Here is a 21,238-nt window from a genome sequence, read left to right on the forward strand (position 1 = left end):
TAATTAATTATTAGGGTAGCTCGTAAATTCGTACGTGTTTTTGGATACTTTTTAAACAAGGCAAATAAAATATATGCTTAGTCAATTGAATTTAGATGTAATGCTTACAATAGACAATTATTTATATATATCGCTTAATTAGCTTTTTATAATTTAAATAAAATGACATATCCGTTCCAAATGCTTAAGTAAATTTACAAATATATTTTTTGCCATAATAATGACTTATATTTAATATAATGCGTACAAATTTTTCGCTTTTTTATTTAGTGATTAATATAAGTCAAATATGCAATAAAGATATGTATATTTTACTGTTATTACATTTAAATATAGTTAGTTTTATAATATCATATGATCAGGTATAAGAGTTATTGTGAAAATCACCTGAACGCTTTCAGTGAGATGATACTCATGAAGTCTTTAATTGATTGAGTCATTCATGGATCACATTTTCTTAACGGTCATCTTACATTTGCTAGAGAAGACGAATTTAAAAGACTCTTTAAAAATACATAACTGCTTCTCGAATTTTATAGTGTCCCAATATTTCTGCTAATGTTGTACACGTTAATTTGGATTGACCTTACATAAAGTTTGTTTTAATCACATCGGACTTTCAGCTTAATGCTTATTTGAAATGGTTCTTATGTAGCATATGTGATATAATTTGTAAATTAAACTGTAAATGGACATCAAACATACTGATCCCTCACATCCGGAAACTAACTTTATTGTCTCTTTGAATTCACTCTCTATTCAATCGTCTTTCCGCGTTCTCTGTTTCTCTCTCTCTCTCCACTCAGCTTGTGCTAGAACGTCGTGGGTTATATTATCTTTACGGCTTCGGCGAGATTTATTAAAGTAAGTGACCTTACGAAAGCGAACCGTATTCAGCATCCGGACCCTAATGCGCCTGAAACATTGAGATAAAACTCACACGCCAGCACTTCCGTTTTTGTTTCAACCCAAATGGTTGTCGACGGTAATGGTGGTAGTGTCGATGCCATGTTTTCTCCACGTTTTTCCAACGGTGGCGACATTCAAATCGTCGAATTAACATTCGGCCCGAGCGAAATTGGCTTCGGGTTTGTTTTTCGCTTGATGAGGGTCATTGCTCGGTTTAGATTGTATTACCTTCGTATGTTCTCCTGTGTTTGTTTCAGATATTAGTACTCGCGAATGGAACGGTATGTGTTTGCTTAGCCGATCGTTTAGTCCTTATCTCTTGTGGCGATAGAAATTGTGTGCGGTCGAACTCGGTTATAACGAGCATCGTTGGACCGAATCAATTCTCTGGTTATAACAATAAAATAAAACCATATACGAGGTCGGAAAATAGAATCTAAAGGACGTAAAACTCGTAATATTTTATTTTATTTTTATAATAAAACGCAGACATACGAGTAGTATATAGCATTTGCTATATCAATACATATTATTATTAAATTATATAATTAGACGTAAGCGACCTCTGACATTCGCATGACTTCTTACAAACCAGTTTACTTACAAGAGTAGATCTATTTTGGTAATCTTATGCTGTAATGTAACATAGTTATGACAAAGCCCAGTTCTATTCTAGATACCGGATGTGTGGGAGGCAAAGTGTAGGAGGTGAGGCAGAATATTAAAATCAAACTTAATAAAGTATAATTTTTTTTACTAATCATAATATTCTTCAACTTTGAATAGTAACATAGTAAAATGATTTAATAAATAAAATATTTAAATAATAATTTTCCACCTCTCAAAATATATATTTATGATATCAAACGATTTTTTTTATTTATTTGCGATTTTTAAAATAGCTGTATTACTAGAGTACATAGATAAACGCGTGTTTCTTAATTTTAGAATATCGTTTGTATAAAAGATTAAGAGAAACTACCCTGAGGAACTTCAGCTAGACTTTTACACGGTATCGAATGTTCATTACTTACTAAAACAACATATCTTCAACTTTTTAAGTATTCGTCAGCTACTAAGTTGATGTATTCTCAAGTGATTTTTACGCGGAAGCCGAACTGTTCAGTGATAATTTTATTCTCCAAAGATTCTTTTAAACGCATAATGACTATTTTTCAAATATTTTGCTCAATCACATTTTAGGCCTGCGGCACTTTTTAAGTTTAATATTTTTATTTACCCCCTTCCCCACAATAGCTACTCAGGAAATTTAAGAAAATACATATTAAAAGATTAACCGTTTATTCTAAAATTACAAAATGTTTATTTTTTGCACTTAAATAATATATTCATTTTAAAAACAATATAAGTAATAATTTTAAAGTGCCTCATGCAAACTAGCCTATTTATTGCTATGTGGTTGCAATGTTGAAAGCGACAAACGTAGATCGCTTTTATTCACTGTTACGAGCTTTTGAAAAAAATAATAAATCAAAATTCACCAAGATATTATGTGGGAAATGCAATAAAATATAAGCTTGGTTTCTCCCAGAGCTGTGGAAATGGAAATGGAAGTTACTATTTTAGTACTTATCCATAAATTACCTGTATTCAGTTTTTATCTAACGTGAGCGTTAATATCACTGCAGATCTATAAGACTTTCATGCAGTTTGCTATATTACATATAACAATTGTTCTAAGCCTTATATATAATTGTTCTAAGTCGTCAATTTTTAACTTTGTAAATCGTATCGCTTTGTATGAACGGTGTTTAATAATACACGTAAACAAATGAAATATATTTAGTAATAATTAATAAAAATAAAAATATAGTTGGCACGATGATTTTCGAACCTCCGCTAATGTATTCTTTTGTTGTCGACCAATGAAAAATAAGCATTCAAATACAAAACAAGATGGACGACAGTAACGTGGCAACAGTTTTAAATAATTATTATTTATTGATAAAATTTTGCTAGGCGACAATAATTTTCATTAAATCGTCATGTGCGTTGTTCCATTTGATTGCATATAAATATTCGGATTGAAAATTAACTAGGTATGTTATAACTATCAAAATGAAATATATACATAATGTGTGTAAGGATTATAATAATACATTGATTAAACTAGATAAACATTTATAAAACAATCTTCAAATTTTGAATTCCCGGCGAGGGGCTTCGAGTCCGAAAAGTGAGTTTTTCCTTTTATAATACATAAACATTATCATTGCTTCCGATTAAATGCACATATACGTTAGAGTTGACTAAACCAGGTTCGTTTTAAATGTTTTCATGCAATATATACTTAGTACTAGGGATTCCAATCCCGGGATCCCGAATCCCGGGATCCCGGGATCCCGAACGATTTTCAATACCCGATGAGTCCCGGGATTATAAAACATAATCCCGAATTTTTCGGATTGGTTGATTATCAAGCACAATCGAATTATTATTGACAACATCGTTATATTTCGTGTACAAACTTGCGCGAGTTGCACGTGTCATCTGTGAATCTTTGAGGCTGTGAGTCTGAACGTGCTTTTTCAGCAGCAGGCTGCTTAGGAACCAAAATCAGATCAAGGCTAAATGATAAAACACTTGATGCTTTGATGTTACTTCGTGAGTTTTATTCAAAATAATGTTTTCAATTAATTGTGTCTATGAATGTACATACCTATTTGCATACATTGTCAAAAGTTCATTTTTTTCTTCTCAAATAAATATATAAGACCTTCCCTTTTTTATTTTTATTATATTATTTTCTATTTTAAGTCCAAGACTAAAATTATACGTACTTTATACATTGTACGTTATAAAAAACAGATGTAAAAATATATTGTATTATTCATTTTAAATTATTTTTATCGATAAAATAGCATGAAAATTATCCCGGGACTGGTCCCGGGATCCCGGGATCGACTAATTGCAATACCGAAATCCCGGGATCAAAATTTTGGCCCGGGATTGGAATCCCTACTTAGTACCTATGAAGATTGAGGTTAATATCGATCAAATTATATACATGCTAATAAAACGTATTTTTTACCTATTGATATTTGGGGATACTATCTTTCACGACGATTGTGATGCAGTCGGTAATTTAGCTGAAGAAGTTTAGTTACAGGAAAATAAATTAAAACCATTATTGCAGCAAAAAAAATCACCTAGATTGTTACGTTTCGAGCGACGACTCGCAATATACACATGTAGTTTCTTGGATGTTATCTAATAGACGATATTTTACAATGATTATAAATATGTGATTGCATACCTGGTATAATCGATAGCCAAAATATCTAAGGGTGGGTTATTTTTTAATTCTGATGTGACAAAAATATGTATACGTCATGGTTTTTAATCAATTTTTGTTCTGTGCCATTATTCCTTTTTCGGAATAGCCAAATTCAAGATATTCAGTTACATCAAAATTATGTAGTATGTTCTTTATAAAAAGATAATACTTGCTGACAGTGACTTCAACATCAGAAGATTCACTCTTTGTTTATATATACCAATTCTACGTTGTAGCCATGTAGGTCATCAAATTGTTCCATCATTGCTTCTGAAAAATAATTAAAAACAATGAAATTTAAATGACAACCGAAGTACAAAATTGGTGGAAGTTACTGTAAACGATTAAACACGTAGATTGGCATCTCTTCATCTTCTTCAAAATTGTCGCAATATGTCATATTTTAATTGTTTGCCACACGTAAATGTTATAAGATCTATCATTGCTTCTGAAAATTAACTGTAAACGATACTATATAGTGGGTAAAATGTAACTTTTTGCTTACACTAATATGAGATTTTTCATTATTACTTCTTTTGTAATATGTTTAATTAACTTTGTGACGTATACCTTTAATTGCCATATCACCGCTGTTTGTCTTTTAATATTTGATCCTATAAAGTCAATAGTACTTTTGTTAGAATAACCGTGATATATTATTTATATAATCAAACACTTACTGGCTCCCTCATAATTTATAGTTTTGATTATATTGTCTATAATTCCAAAGGCTATATCATTTAGAATAATCTTCAAATAAAACTTTGTAAGAAAAATGCTGTGGTTATAACATATTTCACTGTTTATTTAATTGCATCGAACTGCGCGCAGCGAGCGCTTGACAGATGACAGAAAACTAGTCACGTATAAGCAAATTTGAGAGTTAAGGGAAATCCCGGTTTTGGGTGCGCTTGAAAAATAACTACGCAATTAATTTTATTGATTTAAATTAAAAAACACTTATTAAAATATGTAGGAAAATCATAAAATTCCAAAAAAAATATTTAAGGTTTTGAAAAATATATTTAGTTTATACAGGACCACTTTCGCATTCACCCTGTGGAGGTATTTCTGTAAAGAAAGTGAATTTGTGGGCTAAATATTCTGAAACACTGTTAGGTCATCATCATTTACTCAATATTCTGAGTTATTAATTGTTGCATGTGTGTCAATAATTAAGCGAAAAAACAGCAGAGGACCCAGATTAGATCTCTATGATGCTTCAAATGAGCGAAATTATTATCAGAGCAATGATTGCCATAGCTCACATACTGAGTTAAGTTACTCAAAAAAAGGTAACTAGACTGTTCGAAAAACCGAAGTTTCCTAAATTTTGAAGAAGTAGGTCATGCCAAAATTTGTCGAATGCTTCTTGAAAGTCAGTATAGACTATATCGAACTAGATTTTATAATTAATGGATTTTGGCACTGCCTTCGATAGCTAGTGACTGTGGAATGACGCGGACGAAACCCGTGTTGTTAGTCTACTGGCGTTTGCCGACAGATTGTGTATACATATATATGTATCTGTGAAGAATTATATCAAACAACTTAGCAGGTGCCAAAAGTACGGCGACCAATTTAGAGTTTCCACAATTTATTAACCTTTTTGTGGATTTGGGTGACTTTTGTATAGCTTCACAAATCTGAAAACGATAAAGTTTTAAGCGATAAATTGCAAATGAGTCGAAAAGGACAAAGAGATTAACCTGACAGCCCTTCAATGACATTTAGGTGATTGCTATTTTCGTTGTTATAATGAAAGCATAAATAACGTCTGTCGGTAATTATATTTTTTATATACTATATATATATAACACTTGTAGTGGATTAACTACAATAAAATATTGTGCTCTAGCGTAACTTATTTAATAATAAAATTACGAAAATCTATAAAAACTTTTTTATGGTAATCGATCAGATTTAAAATTACATTATTTTCACAGACACCCTAGACTTTACAAATTTAGCTCATCTGTATTCCAACCCATGACATTTCTATTGATAAGTAATAACTGTTACCAATTTATTCATATATTTTTTTATTGAATATAAACACAAAAACGTGCTTTGGTTATGTGAATAACGATATATTTTCATCTGCGTTTTCTATACATATAAATTTGTTATGAACTTAACAATGTTTAAATTTCGTATGAGTCATTCACTCCACAATTTTAATATTTATCATTTAGCTTTGTACTTTATTTATAGCATTCGCTCTGTGTACGTTTTACTACGCCTAGATAAACACGTCTAAAGCCTTCAGTAAATATTATTCCTTACAATTTCCAATACTTTTACTTACGTGATGAATGATATTTATAAATTTAATATAAATGACTGATTCTTATAAATATTATATATAATGCTACAATTAGGGATCGTAAACCATTATTTGTACGTCAAGTTAGTTGTAATGTCATTCATATTTTATTGAAGAAAGGAAATTTTCATTAGCGTAAATAATTATTTTTCCGACCACTCATATTAATGCATTGTTTTCCAAATATTGTCATATCACGCTAATTTACGCACGCGGTTAAATGGAGATTTTCGAATTTTAAACGACCCGCTCTTATCTCGATATTAAATTTGGGGCAACCGCACAAACATACGAGCTTTTACCACCCCTGGCCGAACGACACGCCCTAATAAAATTGCGTGAATAACTTCATTTTCTTTTACGACGTAATTGCGGCGAATGCCAGTTTCGTGTACGGTGACAGGCGTCGACGTGTGAAATATGGTGTTAATAAATGTTTCAGTGGTTCATTTCGGCGGGCCGATCTCGAAATGTGAGACACTTTTCTTATTTTCCTCAATATTGTGTATATGTATATACTCCTGCAAACGAACGTGTTATATACAATACTACAATACGACAAGAAAATTCCAGGAGTTTTCTTTGCCTCAGGACGAACAACAACTTTCGTGTAAATTGAATCCTCAATTTACTACCATATAAAGTATACGATCCACATAATAAATCTTCTAACAAATATGATTGTTATATGTTTTTTTACTTCGCTAAATAATTTTAATATATATATATATGTAATACGTAGAAATTTGAAATAATATATTTTAATTTTTTACATCAGGGGTCGGCAAACTTTTTTTATTAAGTAAAATTAAAAAAGCTTTAAAAATGGAAGAAAAATAAACTTTTTTATATAACGTTTTATCAAACTGGGGTTCGAAGTACGACACTTTCTATCGTAAAAATCTATGGCCAGTGGTTCTTAAAGTGTACACCGCGTCGCCCTAGGGTGCCGCGGCGTCTTTATATTAATTTTTCATGAGTTTATAATTTAAATCATTAACTTAATTTCTGTTACTTTTTTGGCCTCTCCCTTAAATTACACAAAATAATTGCATTTGTTTTAATTTGACATATCATGCCTTGGCAAAAAACCTCTATATAGCAAGAGTGTTGAGAGACACGAAATATTTAAATACTTTGAAAACACTGGATGAAGCTAAAAAATTCTCTCGAAATCATTTGCTTTGCAAATGATTTTATTAAATTGGCTATTGATGTTACTCACAATGTGCTCAACACCTCTAGCAACTGTTTTCACCGAAAGCCTGATAAATTTTAAATATGTCTGCAACAATCATACACGGTTTTAAATATTCATAATCAGTAAAAGGCTATAGTTTATTAGTTAATAAATTTGCTACTCGTAAACTGACTTTAGTTTATTTTATTTTATATTCGCAAAAAAAATGCGTTGTGATAAAAAAAAATATTTTGAACTTTTTAAGTGTTGCATTTCTGCAACACTTGAAAAATATTGTGTCGTGTTTACGTATTTTTCATTTTTTTATTACAGACATAATATTATCGCATAATAAACATTACTTTATTTTGCTTTAAAATCACGACATTCAAAGTCCACTAGTCTCTTCTATTATTGTAGACTGTATTTGACCTGCGGACTATAGTTTGCTGATAATTTATTAGAATCCGCTTGTAGTAGAATCGAATTATTTCAGACGATAATATGTAATAAAATTTTAGAGCAAAGTCAAAGTAACACATAATATTTGCTTTTTCCGCATCAATGGAATTCCAAATAAAAATCCCATCTAAAAAGTTTTTCGTGAGTCATATGCTGATTTTCTTATCTTGCTTTCGGTCTCCAAGTAAAATATTATTTGTTATATATTCCAATTCTGATACAATAGTATAATAATCCCACATTACTAAAATATTAATCAATCATAAAAGAATTATCTCAATGATATTTGACAACCATTATCGTAAAAATAGTGTACTCACAATTTATAAGATAGTGTACTCACAATTTATAAGAATTCTAAAGTATCTTAATTTTATTTATTTTTTATAATTAAAATTAACCTGCAGACTTTATTTAAAATTATATTATAATTATGTATGTAACATGAAAGAGAATAGATTAAAAATAATCCATCACAAAATCTCTGATTGAAATGAAAATCGCGAAAAGTAAACGAGATTTTCAAAGTTAAATTTGTTTTGGGTGTTCTGTTGGATGAATTTAAGTAATAAAGAAGTTTTTGAAGTGTTCCACCTCGGAGGTTTTAATTCACTTAGCTTAACTCTTGTGCTCTTTCAATTCTCGACTTTTTTTCTCCAGATTCAATATTTGTTAAGTATAATTACGAGATAAAATCGACTTTTTGATTGAGTGCGAAGAAGCGCTTTTTAGTGAGTACTCTCTAATTAATTTATGTATTTTTTTATTTTCAGATCGTCTTAGATCACTACCACTTTCATCATAAAGATGTGGTCAAACGATCGGCGACCCCAAGCAGTCACCACCACGACAGACTGAACAAACACGAACGCGTAAAATGGCTACGACAAGAAGTGATAATCTCGCGGAAAAAGAGGGATTTTTTACCCCTAACTCTGACACCTCAAGGGTCATCGCCGACAATATCAACTCTTGGGACACCCCTGATGCGACTAACAAACCCCACCAATCAAACCACTTTGTCTTCCGAACGGGAAGCAGAAAGAAAAGATCGAGACATCTCATCAGCTGAGAGAAGAAGCAGATACACTATACCCATTACGATGGATTCCCAGTTTCCTCTGAACGATCAACGATGGCAGGAGATGTGGTATCTGGTAAGCTCCATTAATTATTTTCGTAATTTATGTTTGCTCGAGCTTATGGTGTAATAAATATAAATATTTTTTTCCTTGCGTCCGAAACGAAATAAACCTAATTTAATCCGATAAACTAAGTGACATATAAAAGCCGAGACGCTCGGTTTAAATTTATTCTATTTCCGACTGAAATAACCCTGTGATTTGTCACGTAATTTGTTTCGGCTTTAAATTTCGCCTTTCAGCGTTTGGCGTAATCTCGCGAAATTAATTTAGTTTCTTATTCATAAAGAAGAATGAGATTAGGTATGTAAATCGGATATTAATTGTGCTCTGCTTTGATACACTTCGTATTTCACCTTTTTCTTACTGTAAATATATTTCAAAATAAGTTTTAAATATATTCATAGAATTTAAGCTATAAACGTCATCACTGATATATTATTATGCTACTAAAATGTTCAATCACTAACTTAACTGTCTAATTAGACTTTAAATATAACTGAGAATTTGTTAGAGAGAGACAGAACACGTTTATTGGAGTTAATAATTAGAATGTAACAGTGTTTTCATATTATCTATAAAATTAACAATTAGAACATATATTTTTAAATGCTTAACAATATTAAAGTAAATAGTTTTATATGGTCATTATCATAATCGACATAAAAATTAATAGACTTCGGTTTTTAATATAAATATTGTTTCTTAAAAAAAATATTGTATTGATCTACATTACATGATAGTCTGAATAATTTATTATTAAATAAAATGCAGTTAATTGATCACACAGAATTGTTGGTGTAATGCAGTAATGTTAGTATAAATTGTAGCTAATCGGTCACACATTATTAGTATGTGAATTGTTACCATGGTAAAACAGTATAAAAATTAAAAAACTTTGTTTGATTTTACTTGTTTCGCTGTTGCTTCTTTATTTTTCTATAAATGTAAAAATTGTTCATAACACTGCATTTCAATTACTTACTGTAAATGGCTTAGGAAGCCTTTATGACTTACATATATGTACATATACACGTATTACGTCCGTAAGCTTTGAAAGTTCTTTTTTCTATTTAATGAAAGAAAAATCTCTCATATGAAAAAAAAAAACTAGGCGACGTAATAAACCCTTATTCCACTCACTTCTTATGATTTATTTTTCTGATGAAAACAGAACTCTTTCGCTCGTTACTGAATCTTTCTCGCTATTTGTTTGTGTTTCATCATATTAACTCACCAATCAAGATCGATTGTATTCCGCATTCGCTGCTAATAATTAACTGACAATCTCATCCTTCATTCGCCCACTGTTTGCATATGAATCTTTTTCATAGAGTAGTCAACTAATAACATCAATAATTGATACAAATAATTCCTACTAAGCCTTTATATGTAATACATTTCTGGGTGTGTCTTCGCCTATTTATCTGTTTTCACGACCAATAATACAAATCAATTGCAAAATTTAATATAGATAGTTCGCAGATGCGGTAGGAACTTTGTTGATTAACTTGTTATTAAGTGAGTTACCAATTTGCATATAGATATTAAATTGTGCTTCTAGCGATGTTGTTTGATTTGACAAATATTAACTTATATAATTATATATAACATGCTGAGTATATATTAAACTGAGAAACACAATAATTTTATTGAACGTAGTGTAAATACATGTTTTATATATGTTTATTGAATATATATGATACATTCATACATATACTAGCAATATTCAGCAATCTTTTCTACCTTAATGTTCTCACGATATGCAATTTCCCATACCAAAAAAGAGCACACATCGTTTTTCATCGCGTTTGAATCCGCATCAGCATTCGATAATAACTCATAGTAGAATCTAGAGGGCGAAAATCGTATAGCAGAAAAAATACATATGTATTTTATATACATGCTGTTCAATAGTCACTTAAACATTTTTTTGCTTAAAAACTTTTTATATTTGGAATATTTTAATTATGAAATATTTGCGCAGCAGAAAAAGCAAATAGCGATTGAGTGATTGTATAAAAATTTGTTGTATTTTAATTTAGCCGCTGTTTGTCTTTAAATATTTTTAAATATATTCTAGTTAATAGAAGAGTGCCTAAATTAATATTTCGCGTTTTGAAAATATGTTATTCGTAACTTTTAATAAAAATTGGTAAAGATAAATAGAAAATTTATTAAATTTCAGATTTAAATTAAACGCTACTTTTTAAACATCAGTTCTATAGGTGTGCTAGACACGTGTATGTACGTAATCAAATACATATAAAAATTATCATAAATTGATCAGTGTATGATTCCAGTGTCCGACCCAAATTTTTACATCTTTTTTCAGAATTCAATACATCTGATATATATTAAATGCGAAAGGTAATATTTATAAAAAATCTTATCTGTGTGTATGTGTGTGTTCGTTTGCAAATTTCTTTTGTGCTCTTTCCGCGCTCGCGAAAATTACTCGGCGTAAATTTTCAAACGGGGCGCCCATTTCGATACAAAGGCCGTGTCGGAATGCCTGCGAAGCAAAACGTGTTAGACTTTCGAACAAACGTATGATGTTTTCATCCCGGGGTACCTTCCGCCGCGCGGTTTTGTATTGGATCAAAGGAAATCTCTCGTAAGCCCCGCGCTTACCGGCGTGGCGCCGGCACTTCGGAAAATACAAATAAAATATAGTGGATGAAGTGTAACGTCCCGCGTAACTCGTGGCTGTCGCCGATGCAACTATGAGATGGAATGAGATTGCCATTTGCATTCGAGATGCAAAAGAAATAGTAATATTTTGTCTGGAAGGCAGTTTTGAAGTCGCCTTATTAAAATTTAGTTCAGTAATGCCAAAACGTCACTCTTCTAACTCGACCCATCTAGCATGTCAAAGAGCTCGCAGACACAATTGTGTCTTCGGTGATACATATGAGAAACTTTTCAAATAATTCACGTAGGACTATGTATTATATTATATAATTATACTTTACAGATCGAGTTGTTTGAGTCAATTTTGACCTAGGTTGGTCCAAATCGTAAAGGATCAATCGTCTAAACTTAAATATTTAGTACCCGAATAAACTTGAGTTAAGCCCCTGGATTAATTCTGTATGATTGCTTTACTCTAAATCCGAATTTATAGTAATCACCTAAATTTCAAAGTTTATATGAATGTCTTAAGTTGGCAAACGGGCTTCTATTTCAAAATATCTGCAGAAAGGAGAAGCTTCTGCTATTGCTTCTATGAGTTTTGCATTTGCCTGTGGAATGAAATACGCTAACGTATTTTTTTTAAGTAGATATTTCGAGTCCCTTTTATATGCTTAGTTTATTTACGTCAGTAGCATATCATAATCTGCAAAGTAATAGTATATTTATAGGCTTGTAAACTATACTTATATTAAGTATTATTTAAAATAGTCACTGGATACCAAAACCAGAAACGATCACCTCCAAGATACCGACGAAGTAATGACGATTTTAACCCTTTGCAATTTAAAAGTTTTTTTTAAAGGAGTTTGAGCCATTTTTAGTGAATTTGTCAATAATTATGTTTTAATGCTTAGTAACCCTAAGGGGTGTGACTTCGCAGCCAGTAAGACGCAGATGGAAATTGTTAATAATTTATTAGATTATATCATCTATATTACGAGTTACTATAATAGGCGAGTATCGTTTTCTCCGAGCAGTGATGGACAAGCTGGCGGAGGGATGATGTTCTATGGAAGATCCTCAGACACTGTCTGGAGGTCAGTTCTTCTATGTTGCGATGATCATGTTCGATAGCCTCAAGCCGTATCTTCGCGTCTGTCGGTGGGGTCGCGTCTGCCAGTCGCAAAACTCGCTGACTAATCACAACCATACATCGATCATCCAGCCAATTATTGCACTCACTTCTTAGAACAACGAAATATGTATACGCTTTTAAAAAGTAGGATTGATCTCTCTCTCTCTCTGGTGCGAGCGTCCATGACAGTATGTTGTCAGTGGGCAGTTATCCTTATTGATGAATGATAATTTTTGGTCACCGTCGTTAACGCGAGTTTCAAGTAGGAAATCCCATACAATGTTTATAATAATATACGGTAAAAAAAACAGGTTTTGCTAAATATAAAAATTATTTTAAATTATGATAACTCTTTGATGTATTTATTAGACGTTTATTTTTAAAATGAAATAAAGTGTGATACTTTGTAAATAATCCCATGAAATAAAGCTAGATATGTTTTCACAAATTTCGCAATAATACTTGTTTATTACTAATGTAATATCAATTAAATGGCCGCCTCTGGACTGCTTGCAGCACCCGATCCTTTCGATGTAATTTTCGATCACTATCTTAGATTTAAAAAACTGGATGTTGGTTTTTAAGTGCTTCAATGAAATAATGTAACTTAGGAACATTTCACGCAAAACATCCAACCTTGCACCCGATACGTGGCAAGTTGCGCCCTCTTGTTTAAACAGTCCGACCTTCATCGTTTTAAAAAAGTAAGGCCCAATGACGCCGCCTGACCAAAATGTTCACTAAATAGTCACTTTTTGGGCATGTAATGGTCTCTTGTGAATTACATTAAGATTTTCCTCTCCCCATATGCGGCAATTTTTCTTATTAACATACCCAGAGAGATGGATATGTCTCGTCAAAAAATAAAATTTTCTTTGAAAAATCAGCATCAACTTCCTGTTTCTCTAACACCCAATACACGTAAATTCTTTACTATCCATGGTGACTGGACTTCAGTTATTGTGTTATCTAAATGCGCCAAAAGGAGCCATAATAAAATCCCAAAAGCTGCGAACGTTGACGAATCAACAGTTCCGGAACTTTGGCCACACTTTTTCTTACAGCAGCAATATTCTCGGCTAAATGGGCACTACGATGATGCACAGGTCTTACCCTATCTCCAACGCTTCTAGTTTTTTCAATTTTTCGCTCAATAGGACGATGGAATTAATCATAATCTTTCCGTAAATATCGATACACAGTTTGTACAGAATTGTTATTTCTGTAGAACAATTGAACAATTTTAACGCGTTTAACGGTGGTTAAGTGACCCATTTCGTAAGCTATGTGTTATTGCAAACTATTATATGCCACTTTGAACAGGCGTGATTATTGACAGCTGTCTGATTTACAGTGCTGCAATATAGAATACTCGGATTGATCCACCATGTATCAAGCACCCAATGCATCGGCCCAGCAAGCCAATAAGTAAATGATTTTTGATCGTAAATAATAAATTTGTATTTTTAAACCATTACCTGATGTTTAGAATTAAAAATATCAAAACAACTTTACGCTATTGAAAAAAAACAACTAGACATAGGGGTTAAAAGAGTTGAGAAGGATACTCAACGATGCAGTCTACTATTGAAGCGACTGCACAAATTCTTTTGAGCTTTCGAATACGACTTTAATCTTATATTATTTTTTTAACTTCCATTTCAAAGTACGGTCAAAGTAATTATATACCCTATATTGCATATAAACATTAAATATTCAATAATGGGATTTCGTGATGGAAATTTTCTTAAAACTTTTCACCCTTATATTCCGAGAAATATTTTTCTTCCAATTACTTTGCTTTGCTTAACGATCCTAAGAAATGAGGTAATTTAAAAAATCTTTTAAACGAATTCAAAATAATTTAGTTTGAGCATACATGTTACAGCAAATTTAATGTCCTGTACAAGACCTATGTTTTAATACTGGAATTTTCTTGTAATTGACAAAATGTATATAATAGATATTACTGATGTAAAGTAAAATAACTTGACATTGAAAATCTGTGTATACACATAATTATCAGTCTTATTTAATTAAGTTATTGATGTGATTTATTTTTTTAATTAATTATTGAAAACAGATTTGTTTAGCAAATTGATTGGAATGACTTAATAGCATATTATATTACTGTATCACCTGAAAAAAATAACATGATTTAGTAAATCATCATAATCTTATAAGACCTTGTCTGAGTTGATCGATCGAAATAATTGTTGCTATAATATTATAATTAATAATTTTAATCTCCTAGACCGAATATCGAGGTTAATGTGAAATGTCTACCCCTTGCTAAACAGTTACATATAAATGATATATATTTATCGTGCTAATATATACAATGAATATAATATATTAAATAAAATCTGAAGCCTTTGTGCCATTAATAAATAGGTAAAATAATAAATCTGTTCTTTAAGACACTCATTATTTAAGACGATCGTTTTTATCGCCGTCTTTAGCGAGCTCTATAAAGCTCGCATTTTCCCCTTCCAAATCTAAATAGTTTAAAAGTTCATGATGTCACTTTGGCGAAATTTTAATGTGACCTTACATCACCCCACACTTTTACCACTCAATACATAAAAAGCTCTGGAACATCTCCTTCAAGGACGTGTATGAAATTGTCTCGTATAAATTCCAGTGTGTCATAACGAGAGCGCCGCGATAACTATCCACTCGGGTATACTTTGGTTTTATGGTATCGCCCTTTATATTTTCCACGAATAACCCATATAACCGTTTTTCAAATACCGCACGCATGTCACACATGCCCCGCTGATCGATCAGTCCGTGGAGTTTTCCCCCTTCGACCTAATAAATTAGTATTTAAATTACATACACACTGTATAGCCGTGTCGAATAATCCTAGCCTATTAACGACTACGAAAGCCCGAGTGTTTGTTTTGTTACTCTATCATTGTCACGTCGCTGGCGAGAATGAATGGTTTCACTGACACGGAATCAATTTATTTCTGCACACATCTCTCGGCCTGTCATTCTCGCTGACAGGTGTCTACAAAGTTGCCGTCTAACTTGGACCCCAAGAAAAGAGACGGGAAAAACCTCTTCCAGGATGTTTCTCCAATAACGACACATATCAATTATTTGCCGTCATCCATCATAAGCGCCTATGGAAAAAAAAGTGGACGCCTTATTCTTTAAAAAATGGGTGTCCGATACATTATTATAAATCTGATATTTGACACGTCAGATTTCATATTATCTGGTTAGAATGGATTTTACTTTATATAAAAGCGTATAATATGCGTGGTGTAGTGAATAATATGTGTATCATCCGACCGCAGATGGTTGGCCCAAAATGCTATAAGGTCACCAGCAAGATTTGTAGTTATTGCAAACAAGGGGCCATTTTCATCCAGGATATATCCCGGGACCTCCAGCTGCTGTAAGTTATCTCTGAGTAAAAAACCCACGTAATGTTTACTAGGCGCACGTTTTTTTGAACGATGTAAAAAACAATATTATAAATTGCTAAGTATAAATATTTTCATTAAAAAAAGTTTGACTCGTACTGGTAATTATTTATGTTAATATACCTATATTAACCATAATATATCTAACATGAATATTTTTTTAATTTATTACAAGCAATATTCATTTACTTTATTAGGTCCACTTATTACATAGTTACTAAAGTTTTTGAATACATCAAAGCACAGTTTTCAACAGTTTCTATTACAGTTTTCTCTAACGTACAGCAAACTTTATTATTATCAGAAACATGATGAACACGCTAACTTATTAAAGATAGACAATAATTGTTTAATAATCACAAGGATCCAGTTAATAACAAATCAACACTAGTTAAAAGTCGGATAGCTTTCTTGTCGTATACTTTTGTTCTTGTAAACGGTATTTTGAACAATACTAGGATAGATTGAAAACTTCGCCGCCTAATCTAGAAGTAGTTTATTACTTTTTTTAACATAGTTTACCTTTAAGTATATGTATATGGAGCAAAATAAATAATGTATTTTTTTCATACAAAAAAATATTTAAAAAGAACTACAATTTTATGCTGTAAAATAATTTCCATTGCTATTTATAACTTTTTCTGCAGATTAGGCAATTTTTTAATTTCTCTTTTATAAGACTCGGTTTTTTGTTAAAAATAATTTTAAACAATTTTGGACATCTTAAAAAACAAAATTTGATTGCTAAAAATTCTAAATATAAAAAAATATTTGTATTTTGATAAGTAGCTCAGGACTATTTTTTTTATTAAAAATATTGATCCCGACAACAAACAAGTTGGCTAGCTCTGTTGTATAGAACCCATTTCTCATCACCAGTTACAATTATTCTCAGAAATGGTTCAGTTTCATGTCAGGACAATAGAGACGAACAGCTAGTTATACATTGCTCAATATACGTTAGGGAAAGTTCGTGCGGAAGCCAAATTTTATGCTTATTCCCCCCCCCCCCCTAAGTTTCTTAATAAGATCTTTTACAATCAAGTTCTACTAATGATTATTTAATGGTTTTACGATGCGACTTTAAAACTGATTATATAATTTTATGGGTCTTCTTAATTTAGAGTTGTCCTTCAAACCCCTATCACCATTTTTTTTTAATCTTGCAATGGCGTTTTTGAACTTTTTCAATTTTCCATAAATTTTGAATATATTCTGTGTAACTTATTTTACACAAAATAACATGAAATTTTTGCCCTTGACATATTTATGGACCAAAAAATGTATATATTAGAACAATATAGAGACTTACCAAGCTTCATAATATAACCAATCGTGACGTGTTGGCTCAACAGCAGCCGGTGACAAAATAGCTTTAAAAAATCATCCTTTCTTATCCTTTTACTTATAAGCTCTGTTTGATAACATGTTTCACCCTGTGTAAATGTTTGAAATTTAGAATAAAATCTAAATCTGATAAAGCTTAATCTAACCATTTTATTGGCTGATGTGTGCTAAGACATATAACCATTTCAATTCTCGATAAATTGTATTTAATGGAATATTTTAGTCAGCAAAGATTCGTAAGTTAGAATTTAAAATGGCTTTCTTGACATCAAGAATAATATAAGAAGAAGAAGCAATACAATTTCTAAACTCTTATATATTTTATATTACTATTTATATTAAAATGTGCTTTTTTTATTTTTTATCTAATCAATTACTCGTCCGTTAACGTTTAATATATATATATAATATATATGTATATATATATTTATAATACAAAAGTGTCGAGCCCAGATGCGGCATCATAGATTTAACTCCTTAACACCGTGAAGGAGTTTTTCAGGCGATTTAAATACGCTTTTTCTTGCTCAGCGTCACAGAAAAAGGCACGCGGAAACTTTTCTCGGGGCGTTTAACACGTTAGCGACACGAACTCAAAAAAACATAACCTCGAATCTTTTGCTCTCGAGCAAACAAGGAATTTACATATTGTCGATATCGTCAGTACGCTTCGAATACCAATAAGCGAGAAAAAGAATTTTCCTTATCGCGACGCCTTATTTTAATAAATGTTTTATGTATTTTTCTACCTGGGTACTTGTATTTTGTTTACGTGGGCCCTAAAGGGTTGTCGGAAAGAATGCCGTAAAGGTACAAACAGCAAACGTCGTAATTGCATGGTGTGCAAAATTTTATTATTGCGCGCAAGCGTAAATTTCCTTATTATAATTTCATGGATTGTTTACTACGAGAAACGTTTTTGTTTGCTGTTCGTGTGTATTTTATATAACTACACGTTTTATAATAGGGAGAAAATCATTTACACATAATATATGGCACAATGTTATATTGTATGTATACTATTGATAAAAGTTCATATTTATAAGACATTGTTATTCTATAAATAATAATATTTTTCAAACATCAGAGAATCAATTCGCAAAAAATCTTTAAATTAAATTTGAATTGAGATATAATATTCATATCCTATGCTAAGTTAAACGGTGCTTTTATCAACTGTAGATTGTAGACTTTACATAGTCTCAAGGATGGAATAGCGTAGTCCGTAACGTGTCAGACTAGTAACTCTAAGGTGGCAGGTTCGAGCCCCGGCATCGGCAGTCGAATTTTAATTTATAAAAAATCCAGCTGCAGTGACATCAATTGGCTATAAATTATATTACAGATTATATTTTTTATAATTATTTAAAGGAACATATATACAAGCAGTTTATTGTTTATAACTAACGGATAGTTTTTAACGATTAAATAATAAAGCTTTCTCTAGCTACTATATACATACAAACTAAAGCACGTGCTCATTCAACTTTAGTGAGATCAGTTTTGGTAGATGGCTGCGAGACGTGAGCTTTGAGCTTCAGTGACTTCGCGATTCAATGCTTTAGAATGAAAAGTTCTGAGAGAAAAAAAATCATACTGATTCGCAAGGATTTTGTGATGTCGATATAATAAAATAAAGTATAGTTGTTTCGAGAGCCTGTTGCTTTCAAATATACCATAATGCATCGCTTGAAGTGGGCTAAGCATTTGCCTATAGTAGATTTTTATAGAGGCCTGAAAATAATTAAGTTAGATTTATTATATATCTAACCAACATTTTTAGTTTTAATCAAGATATTTTTATCTATGAAAAACATAAAGTATAAAATATACATATATAATATATATAAAAAAATACATTGAAACTCGATATAATCTCACTACGTAGATAATATGATTGACATATAATAAATCGTATAACATATGTTGAAAATTCTTCGGAAAAAATATATTTTTGTGAGAAATTCAATTGATGTCACTATGTATGTATGCACGTATATATATTATATATTTTATAAAGCAATAGATACACAAAATCGACAATTAAGTCAGCTATTTACTATTAACGAAAACTTTTTATTTTTTTAGTTTATTAGTATTACTAATATAGATCTAGTCATCTAATTTATTCAATAGTGACCTTACAAAAATCAGATTTTGCTAATGGCATATTTAATTAATGATATAAAAAACATACAAATATGTTTGCTTTGTTTATCAATATAATTTCACCTTACAGTTGAGAAACGTCTGAAAACGCAATGAATAAAATGACAATTTAATAACCTCTTACAACGTTAAACAAGATATATTCCAAAGCATAATACCACAAATTAATAAAAGCCAATAGGATGTACATTATATACACAATTACACATGTATAATCAAATGGATAAAGTGACTGAAATTTTATGGTAGTTTTTTACATTAAAATGTATTAAACAACGCAGGCTAATTCATATCTAACGATTTCATGGACTGTTTAACAATACAATAATTCGAATCACACGTTGCTTTAATCTCTTAATTTAATTCATATATACATTAACATTGTTTAAGTATTGTTCATGATTTTACTGAAATCAATTAGTTGGTATATTGTATATTTCGACGATATTTCTATACTTTGTGTACGACGATAGATGGTATAGTTTCTCTCCGTTATTTAAACTCGCCGAGTTAATATTTGCACGAAACGTTTCTCGAGCTGAATTACTTTCGCAATCTTCGCTTCAAATTAACTCGACTTGTCGCTTGCATTCTTAAATTAAAATTCTATCTCTTCTCACGAATTGTATTTGTACTTTTAGAATCGCGGCGGCGGTTTGGACATGAACGTCGTTGAAGCCTGGAAGGAAGGAGTCACGGGACGAGGCATAGTGGTCACCATCCTCGACGACGGACTTGAAAAGGACCATCCAGATTTACTGGCAAACTACGTGAGTATAATATGATAGTACAAACAAAACATACATAATATCTCAGATCATAAATACAAAGCGCGCTCTACGCCAAATTGAATAGGATCTCGAACGCTCGGAAGACTTTTGTGTATTTGTGTTTATTCGAAAGCTCGTTGAATACATCGGATTCTATCGCGAATCGCGCAGCATAAATTCACGATTTATACACCGAAATATCTCCGATGCTTTTTCGCATATTAAAAAACATCGCCAAAGTATCAAAATTTTACTTGAGCTCCGTCGTAACTTGTTCCATTCATCATTATATGTCGTTTATACAATAAATATCACGAGCTGTTTTAGCAAAAATATATCCTGTATTATGTGACACTTTTAAGATATATTATATCACTTTGATCATTATTACTATTGACTATACAGCCCTTGGTATACAATAGTCCT

General features: G+C 31.3%; 1 protein-coding gene and 1 long non-coding RNA gene across 22 annotated transcripts in view; both read left to right on the forward strand.

Annotated features, from left to right (window-relative positions):
* The window catches only part of LOC148230599 (furin-like protease 1), a 313,965-nt gene that overhangs the window by 251,671 nt on the left and 41,056 nt on the right, over window positions 1-21,238 (forward strand). For all 21 annotated transcript variants that reach the window (XM_088194195.1, XM_088194191.1, XM_088194197.1 and 18 more), the window contains 2 exons: window positions 8,949-9,332; window positions 20,684-20,812. In XM_088194195.1, coding sequence (XP_088050321.1) covers window positions 8,949-9,332; window positions 20,684-20,812 — 513 coding nt within the window. The remainder of the gene's footprint in view (window positions 1-8,948; window positions 9,333-20,683; window positions 20,813-21,238) is intronic.
* On the forward strand, window positions 95-4,969 carry LOC148230603 (uncharacterized). The gene is made up of 2 exons (XR_015810930.1): window positions 95-3,223; window positions 3,897-4,969. It is a non-coding gene; the product is annotated as an uncharacterized LOC148230603 (long non-coding RNA).

The sequence above is a fragment of the Plectrocnemia conspersa genome, unplaced genomic scaffold, assembly GCF_051122295.1.
Source record: "Plectrocnemia conspersa isolate PC_06_02 unplaced genomic scaffold, ASM5112229v1 ptg000010l, whole genome shotgun sequence".
In the NCBI taxonomy this organism is placed as follows: domain Eukaryota; kingdom Metazoa; phylum Arthropoda; class Insecta; order Trichoptera; family Polycentropodidae; genus Plectrocnemia; species Plectrocnemia conspersa.